Source organism: Lactuca saligna, chromosome 6 (genome assembly GCF_052625555.1).
Source record: "Lactuca saligna cultivar CGN05327 chromosome 6, ASM5262555v1, whole genome shotgun sequence".
NCBI lineage: Eukaryota > Viridiplantae > Streptophyta > Magnoliopsida > Asterales > Asteraceae > Lactuca > Lactuca saligna.
In genome coordinates, this window is record NC_136422.1 from 123,720,907 (window position 1) to 123,734,807 (window position 13,901).

The 13,901-nt window shown below is 38.3% G+C and overlaps 1 protein-coding gene across 2 annotated transcripts; it reads left to right on the forward strand.

Moving 5' to 3' along the window:
• The first annotated feature begins 681 nt into the window (after window positions 1–681).
• On the forward strand, window positions 682–4,408 carry LOC145000873 (RING/U-box superfamily protein). 2 transcript variants are annotated; one of them, XM_078960172.1, is made up of 6 exons: window positions 682–1,203; window positions 1,484–2,383; window positions 3,001–3,195; window positions 3,469–3,623; window positions 3,735–3,845; window positions 3,947–4,408. In XM_078960172.1, exons 1-6 carry the CDS (start codon window positions 1,039–1,041, stop codon window positions 4,014–4,016), a joined length of 1,596 nt encoding a protein of 531 aa, XP_078816298.1. In that variant the 5' UTR covers window positions 682–1,038; the 3' UTR covers window positions 4,017–4,408. The 2 variants fall into 2 exon arrangements, with proteins under 2 accessions (XP_078816298.1, XP_078816299.1); XM_078960173.1 differs by having other exon boundaries at window positions 3,490–3,623.
• The last annotated feature ends 9,493 nt before the right edge of the window (window positions 4,409–13,901 follow it).

Consider the following 13,901-nt stretch of genomic DNA (forward strand, 5'->3'; position numbering starts at 1 on the left):
TCCAGTCAGGATGAAGTCTCGGTATGCGTGCTATTATTTGTTGGGTGTTGGTACTTTTTTTTTTTTTTTGGGGGGGGGGGGGGGGGGGGACTCACTAAGCTTCATGCTTATTGTTTTGGTTTATGGTTTCAGGCACTTCAGTGGATTGTGACAAGGTGAAGGCGTGACCGTACACATCCTCGCGTTTTGAATTTATGATTTCTGGGAAACTATGATAAAATGAAAGTTTTGAAAAATATGTTGAGAGATGTTTTGATTTTAAAATAAAGTTTTGGAATTAATAAGTTTTGTAAACACTTTTATAGAAAAACGGTTGTTTCGAGAAGTTTAAATTTTATGAATGTTACATTATACATATTGATTTATGTTATCTCCTGTATTTTATCATTATTTTGTTACTTTATTGTATAACCATTTATTATATATAGAATAGAATGTGAATCACACCAAGTTGAACTCTATAAATCCCTCCATACATAGTTAAAAAAAAATGATCCAAAGACTAAAATTGTTCATCACATCACATGCTTCGTCTGTCCATCAAGAATGAGATGAATTATTTATAACAATATATTATCTTGTAATATTGAATTTTTATTCTTAATGTCATTTTATGCATTATCATATATTAGTATATTACTATATTTGTTTGTGGGGAAAAAAACATGACAGCAATAATAATGACGCAAAGCCCCACGTCAATACAAGTCGTGGTACAATCAGTCGTTCGGATTTGAATCCCGGGTTCTCCGTTTGCACGGCGGTCTATCGCTCTATCTCCGCCCTCTCTATCTTCCAAACCCCAACACCTCCGAATCCGATTTCCACATATAACAATGGGATTGGGGACGTACACTTTATCCATCCACCTACATGTTATTCATTTTAGGAAAAATGGAAGTGCCAATGCCATCAGTCATTTATAAAATCTGGATCTGAAACCTTTGCATAAACTTCATCATTTAGGTATCTGAAAAATGAAATCTTTGTGGAGTTAATCGATTGTGGGTTAGTGTGCGAGTGTTCTGACAGAAATAGATGGGATCGAGCACCAGTAAATCTATTGACCCTGAAGCGACGGCGACGCCTATCGGCCGGCGGAGCTATTCGAGAAATGTGTTTCAAACTTCGTGTATTCGACCGGCATCTGGATCTTCCGATAACAGCGACATTGATGACGATGAGTGCATCGACGACGAACAGGTTACTTTTCTCTTTGCTCTTTTATGTATTTTTCCCTAACCAAAACCTAGGATGCGCATTCGTAAAGTTTAGTAGGAGAGATTTTTTCCGATTTCAATTGAAACTTTTTTATATATGACTCGTGAATGATATATACTTGCTAGAGAGACTAGTTCTAGGAAATTAGGAATCCCTACATTGTTTAAATCAGTTATATCAATGTTGATTAACAATCGTGATGTTTTTTTTAGTACCGATGAATAATGAGCGAACTTATCAATGATGTGTTTTAACTTTTCAGGTAGCTAAAGAAAACGCTATCGAGGGCAATCGTTCAAACATGATTACATCAAAATCAAAAGGTAAAACAGATCGAAACAAAAGCATCAAAAAGAAAGGAACAGATAAAAGGGCATGCATACCTTCTGAAACACAGGTGAATGAATGGGGTGAATCAAGCCTAAGTGGCACTGTATCAAGAAACACCAGTGGCTCTTCTTCTTCCCAAAACCCTTCAAGTCGCTTCCTTTCTCGCTTCACTTTCTTTCCTGGTAACACAAGCTCACGTTCCTCAAGGGCATATCCGGAATCTTCCACAAGTTCCATCATATCAAATGATGAAGACCTTCACTCCAATCGTTCTACCAAAACAAAAACCCGTGTGGGTTGTGAGCCTTTTCCTTCATGTTTCATGCCAAGATCATCATCTCATGCACCACAACATGATGATTCCGACTCTGATAATAGTGATATAAGTTCTATCCATGAATTAAGTGGAGATGCCATTTCCAATAACAATGGAAGCTTATTTTCTCCAAGAAATGCTTCTCGCTATGGTGGAAATAGGAGAATGGAATCCCGAGAACCTGTTGAACAAAATGTTAGGTTTAGTAGAACTTTAAGTGTTGGAAGACTTCGTGATCGAGTTCTTCATAGACCAACATTTCCTGAATTAGCATCTTTCCCATTTCAACAAGAAAGAGAAGTGGTGAATGAAGTTAGTGAAAGTGGATCACGTTTGTCTAATGAGAATGTGATGATATCTACAACTTCTAGTTACACTCCTTCCACCATTTCTAACTCCTTGTTTGGGAATCAAGATTTTGAAGTTGATAACATGGGTGCTAGAGAAACTAGATATAGCAACCTTCTTGAACATAGGTCAAACTTTCTTGAAAGAAGACGAAGAATAAGATCTCAGGTATCCATTATACTTTGGTTGCGTTTGTTACATAGGACTGGACCCGAATGTACAATATTTCTTGGGCTATTTTCAACGATGAGGATGAGGAGGGTATTCACGTCTTTTTTCAACCAAAGATTGAGAGCAAGTCTATGTCCCATCTCTTTTGGGTGTGACAAAAAGTTACAACTTTTGTCCTATTGACACCGGTCCCTATAATACCATGCTACTTACACCTTTTTAGGTGAGACAAAAAATTGCTATCTTTGTCTTATTGACAAAAGTTGTAATTTTTGTCTCATTAACATCCGTCCCTATAATACCCAACTACCCCTTTTTAGGGGAGAGACAAAAAGTTGCAATCTTTATCTTATTGACATCAGTCTGAGTCAATTGCAGTACCACCCTTTTGTAGGTAAGACAAAAAGTTACAATCTTTGTCTTAGTGATATCATTCTAAGTCAAATGCAAGTCAGATGCAGTACAACCCTTTTGTAGGTCAGACAAAAAGTTGCACTGTTTGTCTTATTGACATCAGTCTGAGTCAAATAAAGTACTGTCATGTCATGTGTCCTGTTTCTTAACAAAACGAGCACTTGATAACAAACCTTTTGTGGGATTTTGGGCATTATTAGGTACATGCATTACAAAGAATGGGAAATCGATTTGAGAATCTTTCAGGTCATGAAAGGTCTTGTATATTATCTGGTCAATATCAATCAGGACATTGCTCATGTCGAATCAACAATCAAGACTCAAATGATGGGAATACTAATACTACAAGGGGTAGCATTTCAAGAATTGTTTTGTTGGCCGAAGCTCTCTTTGAGGTGATATCGTTTTATCCTTACATTTTCTTTTTTATAACGAGGACATTTTCATCTTTTTTGATAGATAAGTGGTCTTGTCCCATCTTGTTCCACCTTTTTGGATCTGACAAAAAGTACAACCTTTTGTTTTTTTCCCATTGACATCGATTCCAGTCTCAGTCTATCAGGTTACATAATGGGGATTAAAGGATGATATGTTTTGAACTTTTGATCTTTCATTTAAAAAATTTATATATTTATATGAGTTGAAACTCGTGGACTTATTTTAATTAGGTTTTGGATGAAATTCATCAGCAATCTGTAGTTTCTTCATCAAGGCCTATATTGTCATCAATCGGATCAATTCCTGCTCCAATTGAAGTTGTGGAAGCTCTTCCTCTTAAACACTTTCACAAGTTGCCAAATCATTTAAATGAAGATGATGCACAGTATGTATATAGGATTTGAGTATTTCTTTTTATGGGCAAATAGATAAATTTAACGTGAATCATTTTAAAGAAGAAATGTTGTAATTTTGGTTTTGGTTTATTTGTGAACAGATGTTACATATGCCTTGTTGAATATGAAGATGGAGATGAAGTTCGTGTGCTTCCATGTCATCATGAGTTTCATAGGCTATGCATTGATAAATGGCTCAAGGAAATCCACAGGTGCTTTTTTGCTAATATTTTTTTTATTCGAGGGTTAAATGTGTAATTATGAAATTACATTTCACTTAAGTTTAAAATTTTAAATTCACTTGATGAAACAGGATTTGCCCATTATGTCGTGGGGACATTTGCAAAACGGGCTCATTGCCTACTGAAGGTTTGCAACTATAAAAGACCCTTTTGCCCCTGTGGACGTATAGAACCAAGCTTGGAACTTGAGGGTAAAACGGGAAAACTAAAAATCTATGGGGTGTTGGTTTTGGTTTGTGTTTGGGTTTCTTGACTTGACTTGTTAAAGCCTTGTAAAAAAAGGATGGAGGTTTTTGTGCAAAATCCTTTTGGTGCATGAATTCTTGAAAAATAAGTGAGAAAACAAGATTTGCGTTGGCTTCTTTCCTAGAAACCGAAGATCCGGATGTATTTTGTTGATTTTTACTTTTTTTTTTTTTAAATTTTAATGTCAAACAACTACTTTGGTTGTCTTGTATTTTTTTTTGGTTACATTCTTTGTAATTTGGTGGTGGTTTTGCTAGTTGTTTGAAGATAAGATTTAATATGATAAATTATATGTGTTTTATTTTTAGAACAAATTATTGAAATCGTCCTTGTGGTTTGCCAAAATTTCGTGTTCGGTCCCGAACTTTTGTTTTGCACTCGGACCATCCCTAGGTTTTGATTTTGTTATGGTGTAAGTCCCTACCTAATAGAAAATGACTATAATGCCCTTGATATTTTTCTTTTCAATTTTCTTATTATTTTTTTAATTAAAAGAAATGATTTAAGTGATTTATTGACCTAATTGCACTCTCACTCCTTTACTTGTACCATTCCCACTCACACAGTCAGTCATCGACCACCATTAGCCACCTCTAACCACCGCCAGTCGTCGAAAAACCACCACAACCGAACCTCAAACAATTATCAAACCATAATCTACCCAAAAACCTGAAAATCATACCATAAATCAAACAATCACACCATCACCACCACATGTCACTACCATTGTCAAAAACCTGCCTGCCACCGATAACCACCACTGGCCACCATCGGAAAAATGAAAATACATCTAGAAAAATCTATTATATAACCTAAACAATTGATGAGATATGAAAACCAAAGCTAATGCAGATCTGAACAAACAAATCTGAAGCAAACACTAGCCACCCCTGTCGAAAAACCAACACCTACTCCTCTAACCCTAACTTGTAACTCAAATCCGGTAAGACCAAAACTCAGACGACCAAAGCATCGACATAAACCACACGTCACTACCGTCTCCGCTTTGAAGCCACCACCATCGCCGCTCTAAAGCCACAACTACCGTGCCCTGAAGTCTCCACCACCGGATTTGCTGCCACCACCATTGCCATTGACTAGCGCCAAATAGATCTACTTCAGGAAAGCGATCGACAAGCATATCGGGGCAAAAATGGGAGGAAGACGGAGTAGAGAGAAATTGATGTCAGTAAAACCTTTGCAAAACTGATGATGACGTCGAGAGAGATAAAAGTGACAAGAAGAAAGAGTTGATAGATACGAAGTAGATGATGGTCTGAGTGCGTCCATCGCCGGAGATTTGGTGGTTTCTGGTGGCCACGATTTTGTGTTTCTGGTGGTGGTAGGGCCTAAGTTACTTTCTTTATCAGATGTGAGAGAATGAGAGATGAGGAGAGAAGGTGAGATCGTTGGGGTAGGGTTGGGGGTAAGGTGGGACCTATCGCCTATGCATATTAATTGATTATTTTAATTAATAAAATATTAAAAAAACTAAAAAAAATAAAATATTAAGGGTATTATAAACATTTTCTATTCGGCAGGGACTTACACCGTAATAAAATCAAGACCTAAGGACGGTCTGAGTGCAAAACAACAGTTAGAGGCCAAACACGAAATTTTGGCAAACCACAAGGACAATTTTAGTAATTTATTCTTATTTTTATTTAATACTAAAAAAACGACTTGGTAGAAAAAGTTTGGTAAAAGAGAAATTTTCTATTAAATCCCAAGTTGTTAAAAGACTAAATATGTTTTAATATCATTTATCAAGAACATTTTATTACAACCATATGAAAAATGACCTTAATAGTTGATTGTGAACTAAGCTAGTAATTGTTTGAGTTTTGGGTCAATATGACAAGAGTTTGATTTTGAAGCTTTATTAGAAGTAGTTTGACTGTTTAGAGAAGATTGGTGAATAAGAAGATGTAGTTATTCTTATATCAGTTGACTTTTGATTTCCAATGAAACCTATTTCAATTGCAAAAATGAAATTCACAAGTTTGACTTGGAGCAGTGATAAGAACGTTCATGAACCCAAAAACATTCATCTAACCACTACTGTAATGTTTCAAAAGAAAAATATTATTATGACATTACTATTGATAGGTAAAGTTATCCTACATGAAAATTTAAAATGAAAAATAAGAGAATTAGGGTGTTAAAAAAAGTAATTATAATATAAGATGTTATATCTACAACAATACAACACAACAAACATCATATATTAAAATGGGATAGATAAAGATGAAATGTTAGACAACGCCTCCATAAGAGGTAGAGCAACTGCATCATATGGATGACCTCCGACATGTACAACCGATACTTGTAAAAAAGACAAATAAAAAAAAAGTAAATCAAAGTTAACATCAAAACATAAACATATGTAAACTAAATTAGAAGCATATGGATCTAAGAAATTACAAAATGAGGCAAACAAAGAAAGAAGTCATTGTGAGCAGTAAAATATAAGCATATGAACAAGAATTATGTCTCAACAATACAAATTAACAAACAAAACATAAAAGGAGATAAAAACATATTTTTTAAATTAACTAACTAGTGTATCTTTGTTTTTACGAAATATTTTCTCTCATCTTTATTCTTAAATAAATAATATATTTTATAGAAAATTATATTTAACAATAAATTATGTTAAATAGTATAAATATTTTACCAATCACAAATTAAAATAAATAGTCATAAAATGAAACAAATTAAGTACTTAAAAATAATAAGGTTGGAAGATTAAGTATAACTGGAAGTATAATAAAAATATTATTATACAAAAATAGTTAATTATATAAAATACTAAACTTAAAAGAATATATTTACTAGAATATAATTAGTTGCTAATATTGACCAAAAATTCTACCATCAGATACAAAACAATTCACAAGGTTGATTTTATATTATTTACCTCTCCTAATGGCTAATAATAATATACATGTTCTTTCCAAAAACCTTATAAAAATAGTTTTTAAACAAGAATAAAAATATTATAATTAAGAAAAAGCATCATAAATGGTCCATGTGGTTTCCCAAAATCTGAAGTTTAATACTTGTGTGTAACGCCCGGGTTTTCAGGGCTAAGCATTTTTGTCAATGTAATAGTCTAGGTCAACTATTGTAACTCTTTTTGAAGTAATAAATATGAAATATTTGAGTATTATGTGAATTATGTGTGTTTATGTGTTTATTATTTAATTATAAATGTATAATTAATAAAGAATAAAAATGAGCGTCAAAATTAAAGTGTGAGATAATCCCGATATCTCTACATAAAGTTGTAGAATATGTCTCAAGGTTTCCGTGCATATAAAGAATGCCGAAATCCGAGCTATAAAGAAGAAGTTATGGCCCGCCGAAGTTTTACGACAAAACCGGCACGACACCGGGAAACGTAAATAGTGAATTTACGATAGAAGACTTTTTAGCCTTAGCAATCTAAACAAAAGTCGTAGAATATGTTAAACTAAGAACATCGATAAAAAGAACGCCCAAATCTGACTTCGTATGAAGAAGTTATGATTTTTCTAAGATTCGGCTTAGCAGTGCACGGCCTGAAACTCGAATTTTAGTTCGAGCGGTTTTTGGCTTACGCAACGTAAATGAGAGTTGAAGATCTCATTAATAGGAAATCAACGGTAAAAAGACAGACAAAAACAGAGTCCGTATGTAGAAGTTATTAATTTTACGCAGACGTTTAACAATATAATCTCCTTGTACTGTTAAATTTAAGATCGGTCGAGAATTAGCTGACGGTGTCAAAATGAAAGTTGTAGATCTTATTATTACCTACGCGTGGATATAAAGAACGTCAAAAACGGAGGTCGTATGTGAAAGTTACGGATTTTAGAAGTCGGAAGTGTGCTGTGCGAAAATGGGTGATGTGGCACAATCTTGGCCATTGCTTTCTCCCCAAGGCTTGCCACCAGATGGTGACATGTGGCACCAAGTTCAGCCACATTTCACCCTATAAATACCACCTCTCCCACCCTCATTTTCTTCACACCTTTCCCATTCTTTCTTCTCTTTACTCTCTCTCTCTCTCTCTAGAACCTCTCTCTAGCCCCGAAATCCCCCGAAAAGCCTAGGGAACCTCCCTAGCACGAGGCGGAAGCCCCGGAGTGCTCGAAGGCTCTGAGAAGAAGAGATTTTCGGCTCGGGAACGCTGCTCCAAGCAAAGCCCGGTTTTCTATAAAACCCGCTGTAAGTGAGCTACGCCTACGCTATTTTTAATATAACTTTTATTTAATTATAGTAACGTTATTAGGAACTTATAATAAATACTTGGGCTATTATTATGGGTTATATAAGTATTTTTTTTGACGCTTATATAATAATAATAATAGCTAGACTATTAATTAGTCTCGACGAATAATAAACTAAACTCTAGTGGTAATAATACTAGGTTTCGTCGAAGAAAAATTCTTTTTAAGAAGCGAAGCACTGTCTGAGTTCGGAATCACCACCTTTTCCGGTGAGTGCATAGTTACCTTCAACTTACACATAGATATGAAGTATTTTATATAAATTACGTGCTATGTGTGCATATTATCTGAATACTTGCTATCTATGTTAGATGAACGTTGTTATACATGTTTTCAATGATTTAAACTGTATATGTATTTTATATCTACGAAAATGTTGGGGTAAAACATGGGTAGATGTAATAGGTGATGTGTGATAAAATGATGAGAGGCCTCGATGTTGTTGTTGTTGATCCAGTCATCTAGCGGAGTATAGATGACGACCACGGACTCTTCTAGACAGTCCAGTGGAACACTAGCAGGTTCGCAACCTGTAGGTGTTGTGAACGATGTGTTCACCGGTGTACTCCATCCCCCACATGGTTGCCTATTAGGACATTTATTGCTGAGGAATCCCCTTAGCAGTAGTGTCCGTCCCGATGATGATCCTTAGGCTAGGTCCCTTATGATAGGTGTTTAGGGACGTAAAGTGAGGATAACGGGAACGGGTAATCGGGTTATTGTTGATTGATGAAATTAATAAACTTATTGTGGGTTGAAAACCCTATGTGCTCACCAGGCTCCCAAGCCTGACCCACTCAGTTTTATGCATTACAGGTAGTGGCGCATGAGCATAGGTGTGATGTTTTGGACGAGGGATTACGGATATAGGCCTGTAGATATGAAATAATGTAGTAAGGCTTATATTGTACTGTTTATACTTTTGATCTGTACGAACATGACATCCCGAGTCTTTTAATGAAATACATTTCTATGGAAATGCTTTTGATAAATCTTTATCATATTATTGTTTTGGGACAAATTCCGCAACCCTTTTATTAAAAGATAACTCTGATTTTGAAATAAAGTATAAACAAAACCGGTCTTTTCTGGCCGTGATTTTGGGGATGTCACAGTTGGTATCAGAGCATTAGTTTAAGCGAACTAGGAATTTGTAGGATTTCTAGACTTAAACTTAGAATGCTAAGCGATGATTGTGAGGTGTGAGCACTAGCTTATTTTAGGAATTGTGCCTAAAATGCTTTTATGTGCTAAATGTTTTATGCATGATATGCTGTTATTTTGTTCGGGATCTATGGTCTGTTGCCGACCGGATCTGGAACCTTATGTGTTTAGGATTCTAAACGTACGACTACGATATTAGAACTAGCATGTAAACGTTTCGGAGTGATAAGGACGATTTAAAACGTCTCTCCTAAATAAAGATCTAAATCCACCTTATTCGGTATATAGATCAAGATGGTAAGGACCCGTAGCGGAAACGTAAACGCAAATGGGAACGGACACCAACCCCCCGTGATCGAGCAAATACCAGTTGTGGAAGCCGCTGCCGGACCAATAACGATGGCCGGAGTGCAAGCGATGATCCAGGCAATGTTGGATCGTCAAATGGAGGAAACCAGGCGTTTGCTCCAGCAAAATCGAGAGGAAGCGACTATTCAGCTCGAACAGCCCGAGTTGAACGAAGGGCAGACTGAAGAAGGAAACTACAGTGGGACTATTGGTCAAGCCAACCCACCGATAGTTAGGCAAAACCACCAGGATGGAGGAAATGATGGACGTGGATGCAAATACAAGGATTTCATGGCATCCAAGCCACCGAGTCTATCCGGAAGCCCGACGCCGGTGGAAGTCATGAACTGGATCTCTGAGATGGAGACAATGTTTGAGAGTTGCGAGTGTAGCAATAGGCAGAAGACTGCTCTTGCAGTTCCTCTATTGAAATCTGGAGTACTAAGCTGGTGGAAGCTATTAGCTGATTCAATGCCCAAAGGTGAAGCAAGCAAAATGTCGTGGGAGGATTTTCTGGTACAGTTGAAGATGCAATACTGCTCTGAGCAGGATCTTCTGGAGATCAGCAACGAATTCCAGAATCTGAAGAAGGGAAGAATGAGCGTTACTGAATACGCTGCAAGCTTTACTGAGAAAATGAAGCTTGTTCCTCACCTCGTCCCAACTGAACTCTCCAAGGTTAACAAATTTGCCCTCGGATTACCAGCGGACTTCGGTCCAATGGTCAAGCAAACTACCACTCTAAAAGCTGCCATCTGGGCTGCTAAGAATGTGGAGACCCAGATACGAGAAAAGGGTCTGGAGAGAGCGGAAGTGGGAGAGAAACGGAAATTTGACGGATCCTCGAGGTCCGGTAAGAAAGGTAGATTCTCGAAGTCTAGTTCGAGAGGAGGAGGATCAGAAGCAAAGTGGTGTGACAAGTGCAAGAAGAAGCACTCTAGGAAGTGTGATGAAGGGGTCACTTGTTACAAATGCGGAAAGCCTGGGCACTATGCCAACGAATGCACTCTTAACCAGAAGGCCTGTTATGGGTGTAATGAAGAAGGGCACATTTTGAAGGACTGCCCGAAGAAGAAGGAGGCAGGAAGACCCAACATACCACCAAAGCCGAAGGCGAGAGCCTTCCAGATGACGCTCGAGGCTGCAAAGGAGGCAGCAGACGTCACTTCAGGTACCTTTCTTGTAAATGGTTTGCCTGCAAATATACTGTTTGATTCCGGAGCCAACTACTCCTTTGTGTCGCATAAATTTAGTGCGAAATTAGCATTACCTGTAGAAAAACTTGATAACGCCCTAATTGTAGAAGTTGCCAGTGGCAAATTCGTACCTGTTAGTAATCGTATTAGGAACATCGTCATTGACCTAAACGGAAACGAATTCCATGAGGAACTATTACCCATAGAGTTAAACGGTTTCGACATCGTTTTGGGTATGGATTGGCTTAGCGCCAACGATGCCGAGATATTATGCCGAAAGAAGATAGTTAGGATAAACCCACCCGGAAAGGAATCATTTATGGTGTACGGGGACAAACGCAGAGTAAATTCTGGAATCATCTCCCTGATGAAAGCCAGGAAATGTTTGTCCAAAGGATGTGCATCATACTTGGCATTCGTAATTGATGCTAAGAAGGAAAAGAAAGAGGTGCAGAATATACCGGTTGTGTGCGATTATCCAGAAGTCTTTCCCGAAGATCTTCCCGGATTACCACCTGATAGGCAAGTAGAGTTTCGTATAGACTTATTACCAGGAACAACACCGATAGCAAAGGCACCTTACCGATTAGCACCAACGGAGATGAAGGAGCTCATGACGCAACTTCAGGAGCTGTTGGACAGCGGTTTCATTCGACCTAGTTCATCACCCTGGGGAGCTCCGGTGTTATTCGTGAAGAAGAAGGATGGAAGCATGAGGATGTGCATAGACTACCGAGAGTTGAATAAGGCAACGGTGAAGAACAAGTATCCATTACCGAGGATTGATGATCTATTCGATCAGCTGCAAGGTTCGAGCTACTTCTCAAAGATCGATCTTAGGTCAGGATATCATCAGCTGAAGGTGAGAGAGCAGGATATTGAGAAGACTGCATTCAGAACAAGATATGGACACTACGAGTTCTTGGTTATGTCGTTCGGACTAACCAATGCTCCCGCAGCATTCATGGATTTGATGAATAGGGTTTGTAAACCATTCCTCGATAAATCTGTGATAGTGTTCATCGACGACATTCTCATTTACTCGAAAAGCCAGGAGGAGCATGGCAAGCATCTACGAGAAGTGTTGGAGGTGTTAAAGAAGGAGAAGCTTTTTGCAAAGTTCTCCAAATGCGACTTTTGGATACGGGAAGTCCAATTCTTGGGTCATGTTGTTAACCAAGAAGGAATAATGGTTGACCCCGCCAAGATCGAAGCTGTAATGAAGTGGGAACGTCCGAAGAATCCCACGGAGATTCGAAGCTTTCTAGGATTAGCCGGATATTACCGACGATTTATCCAAGGCTTTTCTTTGATAGCTGCTCCATTAACAGCTTTGACCCATAAAGGAGCTACGTATACATGGAGTGAGAAACATGATGAGGCGTTCGAGAAGCTAAAGAAGAAGTTATGTGAAGCGCCGATACTTTCTCTACCCGATGGAGTCGAAGATTTCGCAGTTTATAGTGATGCATCTGGAGTCGGGTTAGGTTGTGTTCTGACCCAAAGAGAAAAGGTGATAGCATACGCATCTCGACAATTGAAAGAGCACGAAAAGAACTACCCCACTCATGATCTGGAGTTGGCAGCGGTAGTATTCGCCTTAAAGATATGGAGGCATTACCTCTACGGCACGAAGTGCAAGCTCTTCACTGATCATAAGAGTCTCCAGTATCTCTTTAATCAGAAGGAGTTGAACATGAGGCAACGACGCTGGCTAGAACTTCTCAAGGACTACGACTGTGAGATACTTTACCACCCAGGTAAAGCAAATATTGTTGCTGATGCTCTCAGTCGGAAAGTCAATCTTGAAAGAAGAAGGCCAAGAGCGTTAAGAATTGAAGTCGTCTCGATGATTGTGGAAAGTATCAGGAAAGCTCAAGAAGAAGCCTTAGAAAAGAATGACCGAAAGGAAGAACGTTTGGGAAAAACGTTAGTGTTCGGTACGAACAGTCGAGGACTGAATGTATTCCAAGATCGAATTTGGGTACCTAAGACGGGAGGAATAAGAGATCTTCTAATGGAAGAAGCACACAAGACCATGTACTCGATTCATCCCGGTAGCACTAAAATGTATAAGGACCTAAAACCCTACTACTGGTGGCCGACGATGAAGCTCGATGTTGCGAAGTATGTGGCTGAGTGCATAACATGTGCGAGGGTTAAGGCACAACATCAAAAACCGTATGGGAGTTTAGAACCCTTACCTGTACCCATGGGTAAATGGGAAGACATCACCATGGATTTTGTGACTAAACTGCCCAGAACGAAGAATGGACACGACATGATTTGGGTAGTCGTGGATCGTTTCACCAAGAGTGCACACTTCATAGCCGCCAACGAGAAGTGGTCTATGGATAAGCTCGCAAATGCTTACGTGAAGGAAATTGTAAGACTTCACGGTGTCCCTCTTACGATTGTGTCAGATCGTGATAGTCGTTTCACGTCAAGGTTTTGGAGGAGTCTACAAGAGGAGTTGGGTACAAAGTTGTGTTTGAGTACTGCTTACCATCCGCAAACTGATGGTCAGAGTGAAAGAACGATTCAGACGTTGGAAGATATGCTGAGAGCATGTACCCTCGAATTCCAAGGGAATTGGGACGAGCACTTACCTCTGGTAGAATTTTCCTACAACAATAGTTTTCACTCGAGCATCAAGATGGCTCCTTATCAAGCCTTGTATGGGCAGAAGTGTCGTACGCCGTCTTGTTGGCTTGAAGCCGGAGAGAAGCAGTTTATGGGCCCCGAGATAGTCCATGAGACTGCTGAGAAATTGAAGGTGATTAGGGAAAGAATGTTAG

Excerpts from the sequence above, each read along its gene's own strand:
- LOC145000873 (XM_078960172.1), top strand. The coding sequence starts at position 1,039 with ATGGGATCGAGCACCAGTAAATCTATTGACCCTGAAGCGACGGCGACG. Across the intron at positions 3,196-3,468 it reads TGGCCGAAGCTCTCTTTGAG|GTTTTGGATGAAATTCATCA; the intron begins GTGATATCGTTT and ends TATTTTAATTAG. Across the intron at positions 3,846-3,946 it reads TGGCTCAAGGAAATCCACAG|GATTTGCCCATTATGTCGTG; the intron begins GTGCTTTTTTGC and ends TTGATGAAACAG.